This window comes from Bradysia coprophila (assembly GCF_014529535.1).
Source record: "Bradysia coprophila strain Holo2 chromosome IV unlocalized genomic scaffold, BU_Bcop_v1 contig_81, whole genome shotgun sequence".
In the NCBI taxonomy this organism is placed as follows: Eukaryota; Metazoa; Arthropoda; class Insecta; order Diptera; family Sciaridae; genus Bradysia; species Bradysia coprophila.
This window is the reverse complement of record NW_023503375.1, coordinates 5,457,124-5,483,692: the sequence shown is the minus strand read 5'-3', so window position 1 is coordinate 5,483,692 and position 26,569 is coordinate 5,457,124. Positions and strand designations below refer to the sequence as shown.

The following is a 26,569-nucleotide window of genomic DNA, read 5'->3' as shown; positions in this document are numbered from 1 at the left end:
GAAGTATAATGTTTGTTTATATATCCTAGGTGAATAATTTTTTCGGGAAATCACACCGCGTATGCGATAAAATGTGTTACGTCACTGCTTGTAAATGCTTGTTTAGGCACGTGTGAATACACCACTCGCCTTCGGCTCGTTCCGCAAACCTCACACTTGCCTGAACAAATATTTACAAACAGTGAAGTATAGAGGTGTGCGCCGACCGGTAAGGGATCGACGGCGGCGCGCCGGGAGAAATTTATAGTCGGCGGCGGTGCGCCGATAAATTTACAAAAAATCTAAACTTTCGAAAATAATGCAAAAACATTTGAAAAAGCGTGCGCAATCCTTTTTCCGAAAACTTAATTCTTACTATCTTGCGATCTGAAGTATCAACCACTTAGAGATCGTACAGTAACTCTTCGTTAACTTTCACTGGTGACGATTTTGACACTTTTTTCATATAAAATATGTCAAAATCTTCACTTTGGGTAACGAATTTTTAGTTCCTGAACGAGCTCTTATACACCTTTTATATTTTGAATGTACAATCACTGACCTATTATTTTAAAAACATCTAATTTAATGAATCCAAGAATGATTAGTGAGTTTGCGTAAATGACATATAAGCTATAAGTCAACTTATAAATTGGAAATTTTAAGTCTCATCTTCATACTAGATGTTCTGCAGGTTTCTTATTTCCAACTGATAATTTATGTCATTTACGCAAACTCACTACTATTATCTTTTGATTTATGCAATAACCGTTCCCGTTGCCTTTAGTCCATCTTCGATGTAGGAGTGAGATCGTAGTAGAAGGTTTTCACAAATAAGAGATTTAGATAAACTTAAATTTATAAGTAATAAGTGTATAGACTACGCCAAAATGATTTCTTTTCCCAAATTTTTTACATAAAGCAGCTAAAAATTGAAAATAAAAATACCCGTGTGTCGTCTTTTGACGAAAAAACTTGAAACCGGAAAGATTTTCCACTTTATAAATTCCTGAAACATGTGATTTGCGCCATTTTCCACCCAAATTCCACATAAGGTCTTAAGTTTGCCACTTTACAATTACAGTAGTATTCACCCAGTTTTGACTGATTCACTGAATTTTGTTCTCTTTCTTCTTCCTCTTATCTGCATCAACAGACAATAAGAGAAACGTCGTCTGCCGTCTGCCGCGCTCCGTTCCATTGCACAGAAAATAGAGTAACGTACCCAAGGGTTCACATTAAGTGAGGATACAGAAAAGACAAATGCTGTTTCGACCTCGGGTATCGATGGCGGTCCCAGGTCAGCGTGATCTGACCATCCTCAATTGTATCCATCGATACCCTTCCCAAGACAGCAGCAAACTTTTTCTTTGGACTAGTATTTAAAAATTTGCATAAAACACTTGCCATCTACTGTTGGAAATAGGATACGTTATAGAAAGCAGAAAGCTACTTCGAAGATAACCCTATCGTAGCATCAGAAACAAAATCACCGTCGTACAGTGCAAGTAAGAAGAAAAACCCAAAGTTCCAACAAAAAAAAATTAACAAAAAACTCCTTTCTACGCATATAGAAACATAGCAGCATATAGAAACCTGACTTATAAATTAAGAGAGATAAACATTTGCTAAAACCTTGTACTCAATCACACACTTTTGTATAGATTTTTCAATTTAAGTTTATATTGCCGCCCATTGAAATGGCTGAAAGCCCTAAACGTATAAAATTTCGGCGCGACGAAAATACAATCGGCGGCGGCGGCGGCGGCGTGAGCTATTATTTTTCGGCGGCGGCGCGCCGAAATTTAGCAAAAAATCGGCGGCGCGCCGGCGTGAAATCGGCGGTGCACACTTCTAGTGATGTAACATAATATTATAGCTATATAAGCAAAACCATATTTATACAGTCCGCTCGCTTTAAGTTTTTCGAATTCTTTCTTTATTGAACATAAAAAACTTTTGTTTTCTGAAAAATGGATGCATTGGTTTATTTGAAAATAAAATAAAAAAAATGACGCGACGACTTTTTTCGAAATTCGTTTTTTCCTTGAATCGTGAAGTATTACCAACATTTGCTGACACTTAAACTGATGATTAAACGCCAGTAGTGTTTTAAATGGTGATAACGAACTGCACAATATACATTCCTTTAGTGGTAAAAGTACCTTCCTAATGTTCCATCGTTTTCCCTGCCTCTATCACGCATTTTTATTGTTTTTTTTTCTCTCGTATTTTTATAAATTTCTGTCATACTTGAGCTAATTAGAGGTCAGTTCCTAACAAGTGATCATTCTTTACTGTTGGAAAATATCAGATCTACGAACGGTAAAAAACGCTGACTCAAGCTTTCCGAAAAGCATTCATCTAATAAAATCGGTTTCGAATTGACGGTGTGGGTCAAAGTTCGACGTTATTTTGTTTAACATGAGCAAGACTTGTTCCAGAAAATCTTTGTAATAATTCAGACTTTCAAGGAAAAACAGAAATTTCGAAGAAGGTCGTCACGTTCGTTCGGTAGATATTTAACTTTTAATTTTTTTTCATTTAAACCGCTTTTCCGGCTGGAAAAGCGATTTTCAGTTTTCCAGAAAAGAAATTAGTTGTCACATGAGATAAAGAAAAACTCGAAAAACTTAAAGCGAGGGGATTGACACAAGTGACTGGACTAAAACAAAACATTGGTGACACGTGTATTCAGAACAAACGCAATGTGTGTGACCGCAAGGATGTTTTGAACGTGGAAATGAACGAATGTTTTCAGATAAAATTCCGCCAACTTCTTCCGAGACCATAACATTTCTTTTGTACAGATATGTTAATCTATCAAGTCTTATCATCATCGAGTCCTGAACGAGGGGGTAAAAACAATTTTTTTGATTTTTTTCTGATTTTGCTTCGGATTATTGGATTTTTTTAAATGATCGCCTGCAAGACGAAGACTATTTTGGATTAGTATTTAAACTAGGCTCTACCTTCCGGGTGGATTAGGTCACTTGACTGACGAATTTTTCAGAAGAATTAATTGATTTCACTCGTAGTTTTAATACAATTTGTGATAAATGCCCAAACACACCGTCCTGCAACAATTAATAATTCAAATTTAGCTGCACTCTGTAATTTCCGAGATACGGTGGTGATCCACATTAAAAACCCGTTACATATTGACCGATCTTACTCCAACAACGTTTTTGTTATGTCCGAAACACCCTAAAATTCCTTTCGATTCACTCAATGATCAATTAGTCAAATACCAATCTTCAAACTAAACTAGTAGAAAGCATTTACGATTTGTTCGATTTCAACTTGAAAACATCATCTAACATTAACACAAGCACTTTTCCCAACATTACTGCATTTTAAGATCATTTCTACTTAACAACTGAACTAATTACTCCATGCTCCTATTTCTTGATTTTGTGCGACTATAATTTCAGACAAACCCGTTTCTTTTTATGAGAGATATCAATCAAAAACGATCTACCTGAGTGCAGAGTGTAGACCAAGTTTTGACTGGTTCTAGCATGCAACCGAAATTATTTCAAGACAAAATTAGTCCGGTAATTTATTTAGAAAAGTCCCCTGAATCATTTAACGCCTAGTTTTTAAAAATCACCGATGCATCGTTTTCGAAGTTGTTCGAAGTTTTCGCAAATGGACTCTTAAGGCGCACGGAATAAGCCAATGACCTGCACTAAAAGAAACATTACTCAGCCGCAGCAGGACACTAGTCTACACACTAGAAATTTCTGAATAAAATTTGGAGCCTCGAAGTTGTCGCTTAGAGCTGTCGATGATGACTCTTTCTCGCCATTTAAGTGGAAAAACTTTGTAACCAAAAATTCAAATCATTTCAATATTTATTGGAAAACAACTGAAACCTTAAGTACACACTTCTTCAAATCACATGCAACAACGCTTCCAGTTTAAAACTAAAATCTCTTAGACAATTAAGACGACATTTTCACTTGTATATCATGTTGAGGTATAAAGGTTTACGGAAACAACATATATGGCGCTATTGGTTGCGCCTATTTAACGCCAGTCTGTAACGTGTACAAACTGTGATAGAATCCTCGCAAATTCAATAGCTCTTTGTGCGTTCCCCTCTCAACAACTCTGCCCATATTGATGACGAATATGATGTCCGCATCGACGATTGTACTCAATCGATGCGCAATTGTGATACACGTTCTACCCTCGGAAGCGGCATCCAGTGCTGCTTGCACGACCTGTGTAATGTGAGCAAAAAGGAAAATGTTAGAAAGGAAATCGGAGGGATGAAAAGCGATCCCATACCTTTTCACTTTCCATATCCAGAGCCGAAGTAGCTTCGTCCAGTAGAAGAATTTTCGGTTTTCGAATGAGAGCACGAGCTGAAAGGAACAAAACGAAACAAATATTTTAATTCTGAATCTGGTCTCCGTGCAACATTCGATTCCACTAACCGATTGCAATTCGTTGTTTTTGTCCGCCGGAGAGTTGAGTTCCTTTGTTGCCCAGCCTAGTGTCGTAGCCCTGAAAAGTGTCGATAAATCAAACGAATTCCGATCTCCAATTGTTCAGCAACAACTTACCAAAGGCAGCGACACAACGAAATTGTGGATGTTGGCCTGTTTTGCCGCGTCGATGACTTCCTCTTTTGAAATTTCACGCGAATTATCACCGTACGCAACATTTTCGGCGATGGTCCGATCGAACAGGGACGGCTCTTGTGAGACGGTGCCCAGTTGCGAACGCAGACTACTCAACGGAACCGACGTAACATCCTTTTGGTCAATCGACACGAAACCGTCAGTAGCGTCGTAGTAGCGCAGAAGTAACTGAATGCAAGTGGATTTACCGCAACCAGATGCCCCAACCAAGGCCACCGTCTGTCCGGCTCTAACGTCCAAATTCAACCCTTGCAAAATTTGACTCGATGGACGCGATGGATAGAAAAATTGCGTCTTGTCGAATGCAACGTCACCCGAAACGTCCCATTGCTTGTTACTACCCATGATCGGTTGAGGATCTTGGATCTTCGGTTGCCGTTCCAACAATTGTTTCACTTTACCAGCGGCGACCATTCCTTTCTGGAAATTCGGCGCATACGCTAATGAATTGGCTATGGACACACTGCCCATGATGAGTGCCTGGGTGACACTGCAAGCGAAAAAAAAATGAATTCGGTTGCGGCACCGTCCTATCATATTGATCAATTCAACATACACGAAAACTGTTGCGATATTGATTTCCCCCCAGACGACCAACTGAGCACCATACACCATACAAGCAGCATACGCGAAAAACCATATCGAACGAGCGATGCCGTAGACTAGGCCACGCATGTGTGTGTTCCGTTTGGCACTTTTGACCGACGGTTCCAACAGATCCATATACATGTTGAAGAACATCTTTTCGCGACCCAACGACACCACCGTCCGAATATTACTAACGACTTCGACGGCAATTTTAGTGGATTTTTCTAGCGCCTTTCCGTTGCCCAAATTTTGCTGACCCATTAGCTTAATGTCCATGTAGGAAGCAACTAAAATGATGGGAGCAAAGGCCAATGCCACAAAGCCGAGTCGCCACTCGTAGTACATGGCAATTCCGATACCTTGAAGTCAAATTCGAATTTTTTAGTAGGAAGACAAAAATGATCTCTGGATTGAACTTTCATACCAAGAATTAAGGTCGAAACTGACGAGAGAACAGTACCTATACGTTGACCGGTTGCCTAGTGAAAACGATCAGATTTACTGAACGAACGTTCAGGAGAAGGAAGTTAAAACTCTATTTACCCCTTGCACAGCAGACGCATCTGTAGACAGCCTGGCACACAATGTTCCCGTTCCGTTGGTTTTGTCGTCGAACCAGGCCATTTCTTGTTTCAGCATGTGTTTGAACGCCTTGTCGCGGACTCTTTCAGTCAAGTACTCACCAGCTATGCCGTACGTCCAGATCTAGGTTAACAAAAAAATTGAATTCCGCGCCCCCAAAGATTTTTTTTCTCATCACTCACTTGGAAGAATGTCGCTCCACCGACCAATATTCCCACCAGCACGAAATACAAACTGTACATGTTGGCCTCATCGCGAACTTGATCTGAGTCGGGTAACGATAAAACCTGTACAATTTCACCGAAAAGAATTGCAAACAGTGGCATAGCAGCACCCATCAGCACCGAACACACCGAACCAATGGTAATATATGGCCATTCTTGCTTATTCCATTGTACCACTTCCCACATCGATATCGAGGGACCAGCCGATTTCAAGGTTTCATCCTGCGAACCGAGATCATTTCGTTGTTCTCGTCAGTGATTCATTGCAGTCACTTGGCTAGAACAGAACAGAACTCACCTCTTGAGCGATGACATCGGCTTCCTTTGCGTCCTCATCATAATCCTGAACGACAAATTTACTTTCGGTCATTTCCCCATCTCGTTCGACATTGCCCATTTGGGCTGTCACCAGGGCATGATAGTGTCCTCCCAATTTCATCAGATCAGCATGTGCGCCTTCTTCCACCACAAAACCATCTTTCAGCACCACAATTTTGTCCGCATTTCGGATAGTCGACAGACGATGCGCAACAATGACAGTGGTTCGACCTTTGCTGGCCTGGAAGTGATTGATTTGTTGACTCATTTGTTATTCATGAAAAGCATTCGGACACTCACCGTTTCCAAGGCTGCTTGTACTTTAGCTTCGCTAGCCTGCAAAAATTGTCGAAAGGAAATGGTCAAACTCTCAGTCCTTCTTTGGTTGGTCGAGGTCGTTCATAAAGTATGTCACGCTAAAATCGACATTTTTCAGGTCAAACCTTCCCGGGGATTCTCCCATGTCACACAGAAATGAAATGAAATTTTATGGACTGCACGCTAGTACAGAATACCTCTAGCAGCATGATATATTCTATGAACGAACAACCCCTACAAAGAAATTGAACTTACCGTGTCCAATGCGGATGTAGCTTCGTCCAATAATAAAATATCTGAAACGATCGACACCGTTAACCGTTAGAAAATATACTTCCATGCTGCCTCGGTAGGCATGTATTCACCTGGATTTCTAACCAAAGCTCTTGCAATCGCTACTCTTTGCTTCTGACCACCAGAGAGCTGAGCTCCACGCTCACCGACCAATGTATGATAGCCTTCGGGGAGTCTTTGAATGAAGTTATGAGCATTGGCTGCCTTCGCAGCATCTTCAATTTCTTGCGCAGTAGCATTTTCATGTCCATAGCGAATATTCTCTAAAATAGTCGTGCCGAACAGTACGGGCTCTTGTCCAACGACACCAATTTTTTGACGAAGCCAACTCACGTTCAGATCTCTCATGTTTCGATTGTCTAGTAGAACCTGAAGACAACAAACATAGTAAAGTTTGCACCCGATCCGATATCCTCAAGTGCCATCATCATACCTCTCCCTGAGCGGGATCGTAAAACCGTTGAATCAGTTGAATGCAAGTGGATTTGCCACAACCGGATGATCCGACCAGAGCGACAGTCTCGCCTTTATTGATCGACAAATTGACACCTTGCAAAATCTTCACATCCGGTCGACCGGGATAGTTGAAGAACACATTGCGCAAAGTGAGATTTCCGTCACATTTTTGCGGTACCTCACCGGTGTTAGCTAGTGGATCAATGATTGGCTTCGTTTCAATAATTTGAAAAACTTTGGCGGCTGCTCCTTTAGCAATGCCGAAGCTCTCGATGAATGGTGATGATGCTCCCAAACTCATGGCACCCATCATGACCGAAAAGAAAACCTGGCAACGAATGACAAAAATTTGTAACGAAACTCGGGCCAGTTCTCGGAACAAACAAGAAATCTTACAGTGAACATTGTACCAGCGTCATATACCGCTTCCTCGGGTGGCAAATATCTATGATCGATAACTAGACCTACACCATACCAGAAGGCTAACGCGTAGGTGGCATAAATGAAAAACCACAACAGTCCGAAGCCAAGACCAGCAAAGAAACCCTTTTTGATGTTGATTTTCCGAGCATCAATCAAATTATTGGCATAACGTTCACCCTCTTTTTCCTGTCCACCGAATCCAACAACCGTTCTAATTGCACCGAATACCTCTTCAGCTACTGCACCGGCCTTTGCGTACGCAGACATTTCTTTCTTCGCCAATTTACCGGTGATCTTAAAATGGGCATGGGAATTTAGGGAAGACGTTCATGTGGTGTGATAGAATAAGGTGAAAATCAGTACCATAGCAACAATACCGACAACGATAAATGTGACTGGAAGTGATGCCATGCAAACTAGAGCCAATTGCCAGCCTCTCACAAGAGCCAATATTATCGAGCCAATAAAGGCGACCATGAAGTGAGCGAACATGACCACCTTTTCGCCCAGACCATCTTCCAATTTTGTAAGATCTCTGGAATTAAAATATGAAAATGGGACTTGAGAAGTAGTGAAATTGACTCGGAACGGGTGGCGGGACATTTCTACACGATAATATGGTTTTCTGAACGATGGTATCGTTCTGGACGATAAGATCGATTCGGACGATAATATCATCCTTGGTGAAAATATAGTTTTAAATTACCGAAGATAACATACTTGGTACGAACCTCTGCCTATTGCAGACGTACATGTCCTAAATAATATAGTTGAAGATAAAAAGAAAGCACTTCATTCAATCTGTACTCTCAAGTTCAATGTTCAGAAATGGTCTATAATATCGCCACCGGTTAGAAGTGCTGGTCTTGGCATCAGGAAAACATCAGAAATATGTCTGACTATATTACCTACTTTAGTGTCTTCAGTCATTACTTCCCTCTATGTATTCAGATGAGATAATGGTGTCTGACTGCAATTGCGCTTTAGAGAAATGGTCATCTACTGATCGTAGAAAATAAAAGTAGACGGCGTGACTTTAATGCGTGACGGTTATTTAATGGTTTGGAATGCAACATGCTTAGATACTCTGGCCTCATCTACATTATTTGTCAAGCTCCCGGTCAAGGTGCAAATAAGGCGGCAAACATTTAATTAGGAAAATATAAGAAACTAATAGAAGAGACTCTAGGTTCATGGTCTACTGAAGCAGTTCAGTTCATTGACACCTTGGGAAAGTTGTAAGTAAACGTTACGAATGAAAATAAATGCAAAGAATTTCCATTGCACTTTCACAAAGTTCCCAAAGTTCTAACGGCGCTAGTATAATGGGAACATTCGAAGGAGATTTGAAGAAGTATGAAATCTATTTTGTAATTTCGGCGAGTTTAAGTTTAATTTTTCTAGTATCTTGCTCCTGTTTCTTCTGAATCAAGCCACTTTCTGTGGTTCTCGACAAATAGTTTAGGGCTGCTTTTGTTCAAAAATGATAATATCGTCCAAAAACGCTATTATGGCTTTTTAACGATCGTCCAGATAAATATCGTTTTTTGAACCAGTATAGCGTCCCTAACAATATTGGCCTTGTAGAAATGTCGCCTCTCCTCGGAACGACTTCGGGTTTCAATTCAGGCTGATCCGAACTAGATTTCAACCCGATCCGAATTAAGATTTCAGGTTCGACCCGAACTTGACCTGAACCTGAAATTTTAGATTTCCAGTTCACACCTGTCTCGTCACAAAAATTGTATTTCAGATCGAACCATAGTTATATTGTGTGACCACATCGCCTCTCCTCGAAATTTTGCACTTGTTGAAACAATAATATCTTTGAGCAGGTGCGATCAGACGCACACATTAAAGGTCATAAATAAGCAATTATGCTGTTGGTGAGCATGGTCTATTTTATTCAACCCTTGAATGCTGACGGCCATGTTGTAAGTATTCGAATTTGGTTTGTGATTTGCATAAATTTAAGGCAATAAATCCTAAATGACCATTTTACCAATGCAGATCTTCTCTGAAATTCATGAAGGTTCGGATTTATACCTGCTATACAGCAGGGCCTATTTTTCAGATTTTCTAATGAATTTAAAGAATTTTGATGAATTTGATGAATTTTCAAGAATTGTGATCACAGTGCTGTATATGAAAGTATTTCCAGGATTTCTCATTAATTACAAAATAAAATAAATAACTAAATTCTACGTTAGTTACAACTCGTTTATGACCCGTAAATAAAGATTCAATCTGTTTCCGAGCATCATCGGATCTCTAGACGTTCACACTAAACAGCCTCGATGAAGCCACTTCACACATTTGCTTAAATATTTTCTAGCCTTTAAAATCGGCATCAGGGAATCTGACACACAGTGCAAAAAGGACGCACTTTTGAACTACGTGAAAGGTGAACTCACACGCGTAAGTTTAATGCTGCAAATGCTTTTTAACCCTGTCATCGACTTGATGACTCCTTTTACAAAATGTTGGTATTGAAAAATTGTGTGCGAGTTCACATTTTACGTAGTAGAAAAATGCGTTGTTTTAGCACCGTGTGCCAGATTACCCCACGCCTTAAAATCTAAATGTAACTTTTCATCACCATGCTACCAAAAAAATTTGTACTTAGAGCTTTGTTTGATTAATCGGTTAGTTGAAATCGTGAGTCGTATACAGTGCTAGTAACAGTGCCGGAATGCTTACCAAAAGGTGCATCGGGCGGATTGGCTGAAAAAGGCTCAGAGGCGCCTATATAAACTTTATTGGTCTGAGGAGCGCCAAAAAAGCAAAAGGCGCATCAGGCATCGCCCAGTATGGCCAGTACAGGCCTGGTCGTATAGTTCAGATGAGGCTATTGTATACGTTTTAAGCGGGAACTACTTTATGCGGAAATGGTTGACGTGCTTTATGTCTGTATTCAAAAACCGCGTAAATACAATTTCATTATGTTATATTTTACAGAAATCTCGATTTCCACTTATAATAGACAGTTTGCGCGAATGACGTATAATTTATAAGTAAACTTATAATTTGGAAATTACAAGTGAACTTCCAGAACTTCTCGTATGAAGATGTGACTTATAATTTCTAACTTTGCGCAAACTGTCTAATGGGAGATTAAAGATTTGATAAGTTTTTTAAATTAAAGACGTAAAACTCAATTTTGAAATAATAAAAACTGTAAAAATATAAAAACTGTTCATTTTAGAGGCGTTCCGTAGAACAATTTTTTGTTTAGAATAATGTTCTGCTTCGAATTTTTCATAATTCCTCATTACACTTTGACGTAAAAAGTAGAAATTAAAGCCCTGCGTGGTAAATTTTTGCTAAACTTTTTATTTTCCAACAAATTTGAAACGGAAACGAATTTTAATGAAGCTTAAAGGAATTTAATGAATTTTAATGAAAATCAATGAATTTCATGAATTTTCATGAATTTTCATGAATTTTCAAGATTTTTAATGAATTTTATAAATTTTCAAGAATAAAAAATAGGCCCTGCTATACAGGATATACACTAAAGTATATATATATACGCTAAACGAATATTTATTTTAGAAAATTGTTGCAATTGAATTGTAAAGGAAAAATGTTGAATCACAAAACATAAATTCTACCTGCAAAAATGCAGAAGAAAATTAACAGATGTTCACACTGTCAAAGTGCTGCTAATTAGGTGAAGACAAAGACTACACACACTGCACTGTTAATGTATTCGATTAGTTTCTCATGATACTTCATTCAGAATTCTTTTTCCATTTTGCTCACAATTCCAATGCATGGTGTTAATGGGCCACCAATTACATTCACACCAGCACTCTTCATCGAATCTATTACTTCTTCCGATTTAATTATTTTCAATGGATTGAATCAAAACCTTCTTCTTCAAGTGCTGGAACATACGTTTTCCAGCTATAGCAAGGCCATCATATTAGTTAGAAGTGATATGACTTTTTCGTATCAAACCACCGATCATTGAGTAAAAATAAAATTATAAGTCTGAGTTCTAACCATCTGAGCTACCACGGTGTCGAATTAAGGCGACTTCGAAAACAACACATTGGTCCCATGTTTATTCAGAACAAACGCAATTAGTATGTGTACCGGTAGTACTATTTATAGAGCGAATTTTCAAAAAGATGAATCCTCTAATTAATATCTAATTATTTGTTGAAGACAATTAAGCTCTGCAACGTCATCTACACCCTAAGCCGAGGCTTTAGCCGAACAAAAAAAAATCGCTAGTCTCTCCGGTCAAATCGAACCCGACCGGTTCCGAGCATAAAATTCGATTCGAGCACAAAATTGCGAATTAGATAAAAATCTGACCGACTATTCACAACGGGCTCTACTGACGCTCAAAACAATGACAAGTGTTTTATGGTTCAACGTTTTTAGTGGTCATGTGGAAAATGACACTCAAAAAGTACAGTCGTCGCTTCGAAATCGTCGAAAATAACGCAAAATTTTTCATTGATTTCTGCAAAGTCATTGTGCCCAATAATGCTTTGCAATAAATAACCGAGAATAAAGGAACGATAAGAAATCAAATTCCGAAAGCTCCTAAATATTTTTCGAGTACAGTCAAATGTCGCAGATAAGCTGAAAACAAAACAGATAGCGCAAAAGTACGTGAAGATAACGCGAAACATCGAATATAATATCGATTTTGTTTGATGGACGCACGTTTTACTATTGTGCTGGTTCGATTTCCTTGTTTGTTGCTAATTTAAAGTTTTCGTTTTTTTCTCGATAATAAAAGTTTTGCGTTTTTATTGCCAGCGACACACCATAATTGTAAATTAGCCAGAGCATAGTCGATAATTGTGTAATTAAGCCTAATCCGTTGATTACCTGATAGAGCAATAAATCCATCATACTTACTCATTCATTCGGCTAGCAAATTCTCCACTTTGATTTACGTCATACCATGCAATGTCCTGATTGAGAACCGAACGCAAGAAATTTCCTCTGATTCGGAAAATCTGGCGAAAAACATATCTTTGATGCAATACGTTTACAAAATGATTGCCCGAAAAACCTACCTGACTGTGAGCGGCAAAATTGAATAACATAATCGAAACGTAAGTTCCGGCCAACATAACCACCCCAAGAATGCAACTGTAGATTGCAAACCAAGTTACTTGGTCCAAAAAGATTTCTGTGAATGCATCGTCAAGTTGCCGATTCGAATAGTATCGCTGTGCCAAATTAGACGCTTGCGATACCATGGACTAAATAAACGCGGAACGTAAGCAACAGATGTGAAAGCACGAAAGGTTCAATTCCATACTGACCTCGATAAGATTACCGAAAATCAACGTATTCACTGGTGTCGTACATCCGGTTACACAGGCACCCACCAAACCGAACGCTATACAAATTTTGTCTCGTGTCGATGCATACGCATACTGTGTGGATGGAAAAGTTTAGTCGATTTTCAACTATTATTGTAAAATATGTCCGTCAGCTTACAAGCTTTAGGAAGGACACTGGCGGCGCATCATCTTTCTTATCTTCCTTTTCCTTGTCCTCGTCTGTATTCGGAACGAAAGTCCTGTGAAAAAAAGGAACGAAAATTATTTTCCATCGATTGATTAAACAATTCGGTCATCAGGGACACTCCCTCAGAGTGGCCGTGCGCAATTTAAAAAAAAGAAGTGCCACGGGATTAATGTCATTGAGATTCCAAAATTTATCAGTCGGAGATCGAGCTTGTAAACTAAGGTAAGCAGCCCGGCAGTTGACTGGCGATACTGGGAATTCGGGCGATTCCTGAAAGGTCTTTTGCATTTTTATATGGAAAAAGAGCCTTTTTTAATCTTATGAGCCTTTTCCCAATTTCTCCGAAGGGCTTTTTAGTAGCCAGCTCGGCACTGATAAAACTGCTCCGACTCTGGAATGATTGCCAAGTTTTCCTAAGTTCTCTTCGTAAGATGGACTACCGAAAAAACTTTCAGAATATGGAACCACTACAACCGCGACAAAAGCGCTGCTGGCCATTTCAATACCCTCTTATTCATAAGAAATATTTCATTTATCTGAGCTAAAATTCCGGTTTTATCGGCATTAATGCGTTCCGATAATTAAATCAAAATGAATGTGAACTAAGACAGCACCCAATTCATTATTTTTGCAATTGTGAGTTATAGCTCAAGTAATACCTTCCCCTCTAGCCACGTAAATATGTATTATGCAATTCTGCGACGGAATTGAACTGTTTCTGGCCTCTTTCTAATGTCGTAATTAGGAAAACTAGAGATTAGAGACAGAATGAATTGTAATGTAAATGTGAACAACGACAATAACGTCTTTAACAGCAAAAATAATCACAATTTAAGGAGATATTGATAGAAAATCCGTTGTCAGTAAAGAATAAATGCTTAGACAATCCCCCGAAATTTTCAGAAATAACAAAAATTCACGGAAAATCGATAGAAAATTCTCAAGAAATCAATGAAAAGTCAATCCTAAAAATTGGGAAAATCATTCAAAATTTCATAAAATTCTTTGAAAACCATTCTTGAATCCGTAGAAAATCCTTGAAAATCCTTTATCAACGAAATTTACAAACATCTTCCCCTTGGCTGGTAATATCGCACACGATGTCTTGACAACCTTGGCTTCGCCTCAATACGATTCTTGTTAATCAAACTTTTATACGCTGCATATTTCGGTTCTGAGTAACAAAATAAACTGTTTACAATACTAACTATAATACTCAGTGTTTGCTATACCTGTAGTGATGATATCACTCCAAAGTCTTTGATAATTTCTTTGTTATGAAATGAAATAAAGTGTCATAGACATTTGAGAAAAAAATGTACAGTACCGCGCCTAAGTGAATGCGAAAAGTCCTGAAGTTTATTTTCAACTCAGCCAACAATACCGCCGTAACAACACAAAGCCTTTCCAATCATGTTATACAGCGATTGAATCTGTTACTTCTTTTGTTCTTTATAAAATGGAACAGTTTTTGATACAAAATCTTTTACTTCATTTGTTTTATCAGAAATTTTCTATTTAATAGCTCATTTAAGGACTAATCGCTTATTTTCGTCGTTATCGATAACAGATGATTAGCCATTTCCGAGGCCATTTTTTCGAGCGCGTAATTAAACTCTTTTCGTCGCCTGTAAAACTGTTTCACCTTTCACTCCAATCATTATACGTATCCGAGTGCAAATACGCAACAAATTAAATTTCTCTCAACAACTACCACAAGTTTTCGTGTTGTACCTTTTTGCAGGTGATTGGGCAATATTAAAACAAAAAGGAAACGAAAGTAATTTAAGGGAACACCTTTTAGTTTGATCAATCAATGATTTTCACTTCATTTTTCTCAAAATTATTTCCGCCTTAAAATTTCTCTATGACAACGAAATATAAACGACTCGCACAAAATGTTCAAGGTGAAACTTACGCATCAAGTGGATTTTCCTTCGATTTCGCCGAGTAATCCAATCCGTTTCTCACCCCATTCGTCCCATTCACATCATAATCATCGTTTTTTTCCAAACTCATTTTAACCACTTTGTCTTATCTACACTGCATTGAACGGAAACTGGGCTTTCGTCGATGTATTTTCATGAAATCCGCCCTATCCTAACGGCACTCTAACAGCAACTGTCCAAAAAATACAACGTCGTGTCGGGACAATATTATCGCGATTTTCTCTGACTGTAATTATTGATCCCATTGTATAAATCATGCGAATTTCTAATCTATAAACCGAAGGTAGATATCAGCGCTTGAATTGAACGATAAAGTTGTATAAATGTCGTCAGAGGTTTTGTCAATTACAACTAACACAATGTAGACAATTGGTGGATAATATTGTGAATGATCAAGTGTTTATGAAGATTGAATGAGTTTCATTAACCGAAAAAAACTCAGTTTCATTGTGTAAGGTTAAAAGTTTATGATTAGGCGGTACGGAGATGTTGAATCGATTAAATAGACTGTCTAACGTAACAATCAACATTATATATGAAATAATTAAATGCAGAAACGGGACGTGTCATATTAGCGAATTATAAGAAAAATATAATTTAATGATATTTTCAATAAATGAAAACAAAAAACATCGAAAGCCTTTTTGAAACGGGGGGTTAAATGACATTTCATTTTCATTATAATTCGCTAATGTAACACTTCCCGTTTCTGTATTTAACTAATCATTTTCGAGGCTCTTAACCGATTTAATTTGGCATACATGAGTTCAAATTAATCTAATATTGATTCAACTGAATCGTAAAGACTCAAAGCTTGAAAAGATCTGATTTCTTGATTTTCACTGAAGTCGGTTTGGGACAGGTCAGGTAATCCATAAGGTAGGTCAGGTTTAGCAAAGTCAGGTAATTTTTTGTCTCAACCTTAGGCTAAAGGTAAGGTATCCCTACACCCCTTTCCTTATCATTTCTAACTCATTTTTGTATTGTTCAGACAACAGTTACACCGGTACTCCCGATGGTTCGTCAAAGACACACTACACTTTCAATGTTATTGTAAACACACCAAAATACCGAATGAATTATCTACTGAATCTAATAACAAAAATGGAATCAAACACAAACGTAATGTCATCGTTCACATGTTCTCAGTCATTCATTTACCCAAAAAGAATTTATCAAATGCGACATCAATGAAAATTTTGAATTTTGTTGATATGAAATGCGAATGTGATAAGATTGTATTTTCATACGATGATTCAACGTGTTGAAACAAGTCTGGAGCTATCTGTAGATTATATTACACTGAACATCAATAAATCGACTATAAAACATTGGATCGATAAAAAAGGGCACTGTAGGTGGATTTAAGCGATCGAATTTAGTGTGCATGCTTTTGATAACGACACGGCAACGTTCATTCAGTAGGCGCAAAATGTTCAGTTCTGTATGAAAATGCTTAACATGCCCCCACTCCTCCAGATAAACCTGTCACATACGGCTATTCATTTGTTATCGATAACGTCGACAAAAATAATGACAAGCTCTGGTTAATATGGTCACTTATACAGTAAAATACATGTTAAAGAAATTGAAGTACGAGATTTCAAATCAACAGATTAAAACTACTTTGATCGATGGAAGTACATACTAGATCCGATAATAACACTAGTCATATGCTTGCCGTCTGCAACAGCTCAAAACTCTCGAAGCTAAAATTGTACACCTCCTGATCTAGTCCTTCGAAACGAAAAATTATGCCAGAACGCTCATACAGGTTATGTTAATTCTACGCTTGGCTGCAAGGTATGTACTAGGCTCTACCTTTTAATGGAGAGTATTTTCTAAAGATAGTTAAGCTAACAACAATGCATAATTACGGATCGTAGCCAATGAAAGTATAAACCAGGTTCATACAAACCGGAGGACTCGCTATGTCCTTCGCTACATACAAAGTTTGACATTCGACTATACCTTGTGTTGACGTTCATTGATCGTAACGTCTCTGGGAAATGTTATACAGTGTGTCGTCTGTATAATATAGGCTGAAAACACACAATTTTTCGTTGATGGTATTGACCACAGAACTGACATGAACATAGAAAATGTTCGGAGGCTGATAGGCACTGTGTTTCGTTTCTACAGATTTTCGCAAGGCTGTAAACTTTGTGGAGGGATCAGATCCACAGGTGACGCACCACCAGAAGAAGTGTGTTCCCGAGTATCTAATAAAATGGCGAACTGCGTTACCTCCACAAAGTTACAGCCTTGGGCCTTGAGTTCGGGTCTGATAAAGTAAACCTTCTTCTGCAACGAAGTGGGCTATGAAAATGTATTCGTCATCGTACCAGTCGATTGTTATTATTATTAGCAAAATCAGTTTAAACACATCTATTTGAAAAACAAAAATTGGAGTTAAAAGAACATTTAATGACAGTGTCGTATACAAACCGTCTTGCAAACGCAAGTCTTTTCGGAAGTTTTTGGAATATTTTGTTCAGGTTTCAATATTTTCTTTATATTTTGATGCTTCACCCTTATTCAATAGACGCAAATATAGTTTCATTGGCTTATGGCGGCCTAATTAAATTTATCTAATTATGCGCTGTCTATATTAACAATGGTATACACCTCGTGAATCACGCATATTTACGATACAGTCGAGGCAGTGAAATTTCAGCATGAATTTGCTGCAGGTGTTTATCAGCTGATCCGCACATACAATCAAAACGGTTCATATTTGTTTATACGGTTGAAACTGCTACACGTATAAGGACGTTTTGATTTTTTGTTTGAATCAGCTGAAAAACAGCTGTAGTAAATTCATGCTGAAATTTTACTGCCTCTGACTGTAACATTGATTTCGCGAAATTTATCGAAATTTTATTAGCCGTTTCATCTTGCTCTAAAGGCCTCCGAGCACTTGCGCCGTTTACGAGACAGTTTAAACAATGAAAACTCCGCCTCTTTTCTATTGTTGTAAAAACGCGGACACCTTGATGTGCATTGCTTGAAACCGTTTACAGCATTGCTTGAAATTAAACGAATTACGCCTCTTCGAAATGCATACTTCGGATATTATTAACTAATTTTCCTAATCATATTGTGTAGATGGCGTGGCAGTGTGTACAAACTAGTTTGGATTGAACTTGTTGCATTTTTATTGTTGTACTATGCCGTGAATTTAACATGCAGATTTACATTGACCACTAAACACACAAAAGAGTAAGTCGATTTTGTTTCCTTTTATTCATCTTCAGCGATATCAATTCCCCATCTTGACAAATAGTTAGCAGTGATAAGTCATATCACCGTATCACGGTTGTGTCTTTGCTTTTAAAGGGCTTTCGAGAGCTTTAAGCTTCTTTTGTATTCCACTGAAATATTCCTGTTTTCCAATTAGAATTCGAGACAAGCTCAGACCTTTAGAACACTCTCCAAAGCGCACAAAAAATGCGATACGGTGTTTCGGCTTAACACGGCATTAGAGTACTTAGTAGACTACACTAGTTCTCACCGTATTATTTGATCAAAACAGGAGGTTTTACGAATGGCAAAAATATCTAAGTAGCACAAGTGAAAGCATACCAATTTCCTTTGTTTTGGGATTCTATGTTTCATTAGTGGTGGATCGTTGGTGGAAACAATTCCAATTACTACCATTTCCCGACACCATGGCGCTTTACATTAGTGCGGCAATATCAGCGTCACGGGTACCTTTACCTTTGGGTCTTAACAATGGTTCCATTATCTTTTGATGGATGTTTCAGGCTGATCAAAAGGAACAGGCAAGACTGACGAGAAGGACAATAATGCGATACATTGTCTTGGCCTATGTTGTCACACTGATGAGAATATCGTTGCGAGCAAAGAGACGATTTCCATCGTATCAGCATGTAGTTGATGCCGGTGAATAGAAAATAAATTCTCGGACCGATATCAGTCCTGATATGGGTTGAGACCTATACCATCTTGCAACACTACCCGAGACGAATAGCGTTTGTTCTGCTGACACTTTCAGTCAGCCTTCATCGGTAAATTGGTGTCAATGAGAGAGTCTGATGAACGAAAGTCCAAGAACAAACATTTTTCGTCGTAAGTAGGGTATGCTGTGCAAGGATATGGCATAAGTGGATGACTAACAAAACGCATTCGAGTTACGTTCGAAATTTTCGATCGGCCTAACAAAAATTGTCTTGATTCGGAATCAACATTTTACTCACTAAGGCCCCTGGAAATGAGTCATTACTTCGATGACATGAGCGGTATAACTCATATCCCGGGTGCTTAGTAAGTACAATAACTTACGTAATTGTTTGGAACTTCTTACTTTCCCTCGTATGGTTGTATCCCTCGCCTTCGGCTGCAAACGCCACACGTGGCAAAATATAAATTTCCAAACAAGGACGTAATCTACTAATACTTTTCCGTTCCAAAGGTTTGATGCTGGAAAGTGAAAAAAATATTTTCGAAGACATGGACAACAGGGATCCAATGGCTAAACACTGGATGCCATTGGTGTGGGCCAACAATATAATAAGCACCGCCCGAAAACAGCAATTAATCATTTCTAATCACTTGGTACAAAACATTATGTGCGAATTGGCTGACATTCGGCAACGTTTAAATGCATTAATCGGTTATGATACTATATCCGTGCCGCTCGTCTACACTCAGGTGACCAGAGAACATCAATTTCGTTTTTTTTTGGATTCCGTTTTGATTTGGCTGTTTTAAACTAGGTTGTTACATTAGCCGTGTATTCGTACTTCATAACGACACTGGTTGGCCGCCAGATGCTACCGGATCCTCCGGAGAATATAGAAAACGCTCCACCGAATTTTTATTTTCCGTCATTCGTAGTGCTAGAGGTACAGTGTTTTGCATGATCTTTGGGCTTGTAGGCCAGTGAAACGGTGTAAATCATGTCCTGCTAAGGGCAATGTGTTTTTCATATTATTGAGATGATTAATAGTGTCGTTAGGATGGGACATCTTATTTGTTGTCCCAATTTTCGTCCATATTTTACTGCCAGAATGCCCATACGATCAGTTCGCACCTGGTTCTCGTTCAGACGCATTCACATTTATTTTTGCCTTTACTTAGTTCGTGTTCTACGTTGGATGGTTAAAAGTGGCTGAAATACTCCTTAATCCGTTTGGAGAGGACGAGGACGATATCGAAGTGAACTGGTTGATCGACAGACATATCAAGGTAAATATAATGTTCACTACACGGCCGAATATCACACCGCAAATCTCGACTCGAAGCGTCCTTGTCAGTAAATTTGCAAAAAAGACAGAGCCTGTGGCTTTATTTAATAAGTCTCTGAGTACACTCCAGAACGACTACAATGTATTTACTTAGGTATCGTACATGATTGTCGACGAAATGCACGAGGAGTATCCAGAATTGGAACGTGATCAACATTATGATGAGGTTGTGCCAAAAAAACTTCCGTACACCGTTGGTGCCGGGCACTATCGCCGTCACCAGCCGAAAGGATCTGCCGAATCTTTAAGAGTGAGAAATATCGATGCAAGTTATTTGTCAACGGATCAAGGCGGTGACGATCGTAAACGCGTAAGTGTAGCATGTCAATCATATTTTAAGAGATTAATAGCCGAGCCATGATTTCGTCAGAAAAAGGACGTGAAGCCGCAAACGAAAACTGAGGATGTTTAGTTCAGCTATGCATCGACTCGTTAATTTGCAGGGGAAAAGAGAAAATGACTGGTGTCAGTGATCTATTCAATTTATTCCTTAAAGCTGCATCAAAATTGTATCAGTTAAGTAAACGGAAAATAGAAACGTAGATTTGGTCGGTAACATTACCGAGTATTTTAGTTTTATGACGACAATGCATATCCTACACGACTTTGAGACTATGCAGGTACCTCTAGGCACAAGAATGATCCGTTGTGTAGTGGATAAACACTTGTATCTTAAAACTGGCTGTACAAAAGATCGGAACTAGCGCAGGACGACATTTTAATTTAAGAGTTTGAGTAGTTGGCGGGGATGTTTCAAACGGAAGTAACATATTTTTGTGGAGTGTTTTTCGTTCCACAAATGTATATCGAACTTCCGATGAAATTTCTTTAAGAAAAGTCGGTGCATTTGGGAAAAATGGCAAAATGGCACTAACAGTTGCTGCGTGTTGAGAACAGTTGCTGAGTATTCAGAATTTTCTTTGCAATCAGTAACTTCTGGCCAAACGATCCCCATCTCGAGTAATGTATAAAGCTCCAAAGATGAACACTGTGCACATGAATGCACTTTAATTGAACATGTGGAGGCAGATTTGATATTTTTGGATCAGGTTCCACATTTTTTTTATTTTCATCCTTACCATGCGGTGCAGTGGAACCCAAAGCACTTAAGCAAATCCTGTGGAACTTGGCTCAGTACTCTTGGTTAATGAACAAAAATATCAAATCTGTTTTCAGGATCGGCTTATCGATTTCAGCGTCCTAGCCCATTGAAAGTTATGGATGAGAAACATAATCACGAGCGGAGCCAGCGAGAAAATTTTACACTTTTTGCGGAAAATAGCTACTTGCCAGCGCTCGTTATTCTATTTGGTTAGATTCCAGCACTGTGGGCCTAGCCCATTTAGACCTTAGGTTAAACTGGTCCTGATTCAAGCACACCATTAAGAAATCATAAATTTTCTATGTTCGACGGAAATGAAACCCAACATAGCCCCATCTTCAATTTTTTTAATGAAAATGCTATTCGCGAATTGTGCGAATGGCCACTTTACAATACTTCGGCTACTCGATCATTGTGTAACTCTGAAACATCAGACCTAGGGAATTTATTCAGACTTTAGAAGGTTTTGGTTGGGTCCTACTGAATTCATCCTTTTTAAAATTGTCCTAGGAAAGGTGTTTCGCTTAATCCTATTGAATACACTTAACTTCATAAAGATGCATTGTTCTCGAGTTATCACTGCTTAAGTATTTTTTCGACCTTGAGAAAATGCCATTTTCTTCAGAATGTGCGAATAGCGAAGAAGACAAACATTGTTCGAATAGCGTCTTTAAAATACTTTGGCTAATAGTCAAAGTATAAAGTGATTATTCGCAAAATCTGCCAATAGCACTTACATCTTGCTAATTATTTAATTTGGTGATTACCCTCAGTAACTGGCATTGATCAATAATTATCCCTAACACTTACCGCGAACTAACACATAAACCAAGATTAATGTATACATTAGGGTGGTCCAAAAACCTATGACTTTTACTTTAACTTTGTTTTTACTTCTCAATTTTCTATTACAACACAAAACGTTATTTATTACCACATCTAATAACAAAATTGAGAATCAAAAACCATCGTTTTGTGTTAGAAAATTTTCGAGTAGAGAGACACAGAGGGAAAATGGTGATTTGAAAGCCCTTGGCATACAGAATTCGATAAAAATCAATTCCACACAAAACGGACAGTCACGTGCAGGGCAAAGTTAGCAGATCCAGTTGTCAACCTAAACGAAGCGATGCACTATAACCTCACTCTCGAAGAGGAAGATGCGATGCTGAAAGGTGACGATCATTTGGATCCTAAACCGATTTTGTTGGGGAAGGAAGCTGAAAATCCAGAGGTAAACGTTAAGACTCGTAACGAGTGTTCAAATAGAGAAATGAAAAATTCCTTGAAGGACGGTAGCAATAGTCAATCGGAGATGCCGCTTGTGCGCGCACCAAGACCTATTTGCTTTGGTCCACCGAAAAATAACAATCGCTGGAGTCGAGGCTCACGCAGGGGTAAAACCCAAGCTAATCCTGGCGACACGGATTTAACTAATACGTCTGGCATATCATCGACTGCATCGACTAATGACGCTACATGACTGGCGAGTCAAGTGAGTCCATTGCACAGTCTAACACGAAGGCCAGTCAAAATGGCAAATGGCAAACTTGACAAATTCTTCAAATTACTCAGATTCTAGAACTGATAGCATGGTATACCATGTAAAGTGGTGGAATTTTAGGAACTAACATAATATTACCTCAACAATCCCAAAAGTTGAGAAGGGAACCCAATAAAACCTCAGAAATCCTTCATAATATTTACGTTCTTGAGCTGGGAACATATTGTGCATGTGCAGTGACATAATTTTAGGAACTCACCCACTACCACCTCAACAGTTCAATAAATCCTGAAGAGAATAAAAAAAAAAAAATCAGACATCCTTCAAAATCCTTAAATTCTAGAACAGAAAGCATGTTTCCGTGTAAATATGAAACTCGGTTACGCCTTACTAAAATTAACAGAAAATACAACTTTAGGTCGATTGTGATGGAAATACGTGAATTATTTATTCTAAATAAACAATAATTTCGATGTATTTTTACATGAAGAACATGTGGTGACTTCACTGTTAAGGACATACCTCCGGAATGAGCTGAGTATTTAAATAAATAAATAAGAAAAACGTAGCTCTTTAAATTCTCTACAAACCTTACGAAGAACATTTTTGCGAAATTACAGTCCTTCTATCGGTTTCAGAGATTTTCCTTTAAGAAAAAAATATTTTTCGACTTTGACCAATTTTTTCCACCATTTTGGATTCAAATGCCAAAAAATAAATTCCGCCAAAAAAATTTAGACTTTTCTCTATAACTTATCCTTTGAAAGTGGATTGATATATCTTCTCCCTTTCGAATGAAAAATCATAGAAAAAAATGTGACATAACAGCCGCTCACCAGAGAACCATTGAGCTGCCGACTTGGCCCCACATCAATTTAGAATAAGGAATCGGTACGGAACAACCTACAATCATCGTTATAACGATTTTGTAAGATGCACGATTTTTTGCCTAAGCAGGTCCAGTCCACTAGCACAGCAATTTTACTCTGAAAAAATTATTGAATTATGAGCCAGAGTGGTTCATATCGACAAGTGGACTCATGATACTTATTCTATTCGTTGGACTGTTGTGCATCATTTGTCATCATTTGAGATTGTAACAAAAACAACTAAGTTCGATTTTGAAGCCGATTTCGCGAGGGCTGCATCTGGGGTCGATTTAGTTCTCTGATTTTTGCATTACCCTAACAAACGACTCATACCTGATTTTCTTATGCCGATCTTAGTTTCTCACCATTACCTTTCATAAACTGAGGGACCCGAATCAGTAAGCCATTAAAACAAAAAATTTCGTACAAATTTGGACCACCCTAATAGACATTGATAGGGTCTCGTATCACTTAATGAAATTAGTTTAAAATCGAAACGGAAAAATGATACAAAGCAAATATTGACGGTGGAAACGTTTACTGCGATGAATCGAAATTCAATCAACCGAACCTAAATGCTCAGAAAATCTATTTCCGTTTGGTGTTACAATGTCGAATAGAAATGATGTTATTGTATAATCACGGATATAAATATGAGATAACGAATTCAGTCTGTATGTTTTCAACTTAATCGAGTAAAAGTTGAAATCGGACATCGTTGGAACGAAGACTATGCACGATACCAACGCCCTTCAAGCAATAGTGTGATCATAGTCGACAGCTGCCACATAGAGTACTATTTTGTATGAAATGGTTTTTTACAGTTACTCGACACACTGTCAAATTTCAGCGCTCTATTTAGAGTACCACTCATGCTTGAAGTGCGTTGATGATATATTTAACTAGGATAACGGTTAGCATAAATATGACGCAATGGCAGTTAAAGGATTGTTTGCATGACTCGAAACCGATTAAATATCGATATTTCAACAGCATGACCTAAATAAATGTTTGAAAAGGCTGTTTCGGGTGGAGAATATCGATAAACGGAAACAGATTTACCAACAAAAATTTAAACTTTAAAACCGAACGTGCAACAGGTAGCCTCATGTGAAATTTAAATTGTTCGCTGTTCGCGGCAAGCCGAAACAGTTTAAAGTTTTAATAAGTTTGAGTGGAAGCAATCGTTTAGCAAGCAAGGAACTTTTACGCGAAGGCAAGGAGAACTTTTCATTTAAAACTGAAGAAATAAAATATCAGAACTTCCAATCTAACCAGACACTTACCATCCTTTGGTGTTATTCACAGATGGTTTTCCTGGCTCTGACGGTTTTGTTTTATTTTTTCTTGACATTGTTCCACACTTCACTACACTTCACTTGGACGAGAGAAAAAGTTATTTCCACCAAATCGATGCAAGTTTTCCCGTATAAAAAACCAACTGAACATAAACAACTTTTCCGTGACCGTGGTAACGAGCATGCTTCCTATTTCACAACTAAAAATGTTCTTTCGGCGTATATTACCGAGAACATGTGCTGACTTGTTCTATTAGACACATTTTAGGTGATGTGGTTGTTCATTGAAATGAGTTTCGTTCCGCAACAAAATTTGATTTTTTACTCGCGTTATACGCGAATATTAAGTCAACGCGATCAACGCTATCCTCTTTATTTACATGAGAGAAAATAAAACATCGTTTTGATGTAATAATTATGTGTATAATGTGTTGTATATGGCTGTATTGGGTGCTCGTTCTCCAATAGCAGAAACACATTGCTTCGTATTATTCATTGATTTTCTGTTCTCCGGTTGGGATTTCGTTTAGTTGAGGCAAACTAAATATATTCTCAAGTCGTCATAATTCACGAAGCGCACAGGTAAAAAAATCCATTTTTTATTGTGTTTGATTTGTAGGTCGCGTATGGTAAACATAGACATAATATCTCTAGATGTTCAGATCTTTCATAAATATTTGTGAACTGAACGATATGGGACACTTCCTCTATACGTTCACAGTGGTTCTGAATAAATTGTTTTCGTGAACCAACTAACAGTACGATCATAGTCAATTAACAAATAACAATTGCAAACATTTAAGTTATTAGTTCCCAGAAGTACACGTTTTAGTGATTATGTTAACCCATTGCTACATGGCTATTATACAAAGAATATTTCGTCGATTTTGACACCGTTCATATAAGTTTAGATACACACCAATCATATTTGAATAAGTGGTGACGGGACATAACTGCACGATCATCATCGACTCGGATGATAATATCGTCTTGAGGACAATATTGTCGGGAAAGCGATAATATTGTCTTCTGGTCCATAATAATATCTTCTGGTTAATATTATCATATTCTGATCGATATTATAATCTTTAGGACAATAATAGAGTCTTTTGGTCAATATCAATGTCTTGAAGTTGACACAACAATATTTCCTTGGGCAGTAATATCATCCTGGGCGTTATTCTCACAACAAAAATTGTTATCAAATCTTCAAAAATATTTTCTGTGACATTTTTTGCAAA

At 38.1% G+C, this 26,569-nt stretch overlaps 2 protein-coding genes across 3 annotated transcripts; one reads left to right on the top strand and one right to left on the bottom strand.

The window, feature by feature from the left end:
• Positions 1-3,824: 3,824 nt before the first annotated feature.
• LOC119072324 (ATP-dependent translocase ABCB1-like) lies at positions 3,825-25,453 on the bottom strand. 2 transcript variants are annotated; one of them, XM_037177513.1, is made up of 20 exons: positions 15,255-15,463; positions 13,307-13,388; positions 13,129-13,242; positions 12,877-13,065; positions 12,716-12,816; positions 8,198-8,369; positions 7,808-8,128; positions 7,389-7,739; positions 7,027-7,324; positions 6,917-6,957; positions 6,644-6,679; positions 6,324-6,584; positions 5,984-6,247; positions 5,763-5,924; positions 5,644-5,698; positions 5,188-5,578; positions 4,554-5,121; positions 4,425-4,494; positions 4,276-4,352; positions 3,825-4,208 (listed from the first exon to the last, which is right to left on the bottom strand). In XM_037177513.1, the coding sequence occupies exons 1-20, from the start codon at positions 15,353-15,355 to the stop codon at positions 4,008-4,010; spliced, it is 3,855 nt and encodes a 1,284-aa protein (XP_037033408.1). In that variant the 5' UTR covers positions 15,356-15,463; the 3' UTR covers positions 3,825-4,007. The 2 variants fall into 2 exon arrangements, with proteins under 2 accessions (XP_037033408.1, XP_037033409.1); XM_037177514.1 differs by lacking the exon at positions 15,255-15,463 and adding an exon at positions 25,317-25,453 and having other exon boundaries at positions 3,830-4,208.
• Positions 17,624-21,116, top strand: LOC119072325 (bestrophin-3-like). The gene is made up of 9 exons (XM_037177515.1): positions 17,624-17,783; positions 18,394-18,507; positions 18,821-18,995; positions 19,053-19,191; positions 19,721-19,959; positions 20,025-20,153; positions 20,389-20,496; positions 20,650-20,865; positions 20,926-21,116. Exons 1-9 carry the CDS (start codon positions 17,713-17,715, stop codon positions 20,965-20,967), a joined length of 1,233 nt encoding a protein of 410 aa, XP_037033410.1. The 5' UTR covers positions 17,624-17,712; the 3' UTR covers positions 20,968-21,116.
• Positions 25,454-26,569: the final 1,116 nt, after the last annotated feature.

Coding starts and splice junctions, on each gene's coding strand:
- LOC119072324 (XM_037177513.1), bottom strand. CDS start 15,355: ATGAGTTTGGAAAAAAACGATGATTATGATGTGAATGGGACGAATGGG. Junction 6,248..6,323: donor CCGATGTCATCGCTCAAGAG/GTGAGTTCTGTT, acceptor CTCGGTTCGCAG/GATGAAACCTTGAAATCGGC. Junction 5,925..5,983: donor GTGGAGCGACATTCTTCCAA/GTGAGTGATGAG, acceptor TTGTTAACCTAG/ATCTGGACGTACGGCATAGC.
- LOC119072325 (XM_037177515.1), top strand. CDS start 17,713: ATGACAGTGTCGTATACAAACCGTCTTGCAAACGCAAGTCTTTTCGGA. Junction 17,784..18,393: donor TTTTGGAATATTTTGTTCAG/GTTTCAATATTT, acceptor CATATTGTGTAG/ATGGCGTGGCAGTGTGTACA. Junction 18,508..18,820: donor ACCACTAAACACACAAAAGA/GTAAGTCGATTT, acceptor TGATCAAAACAG/GAGGTTTTACGAATGGCAAA.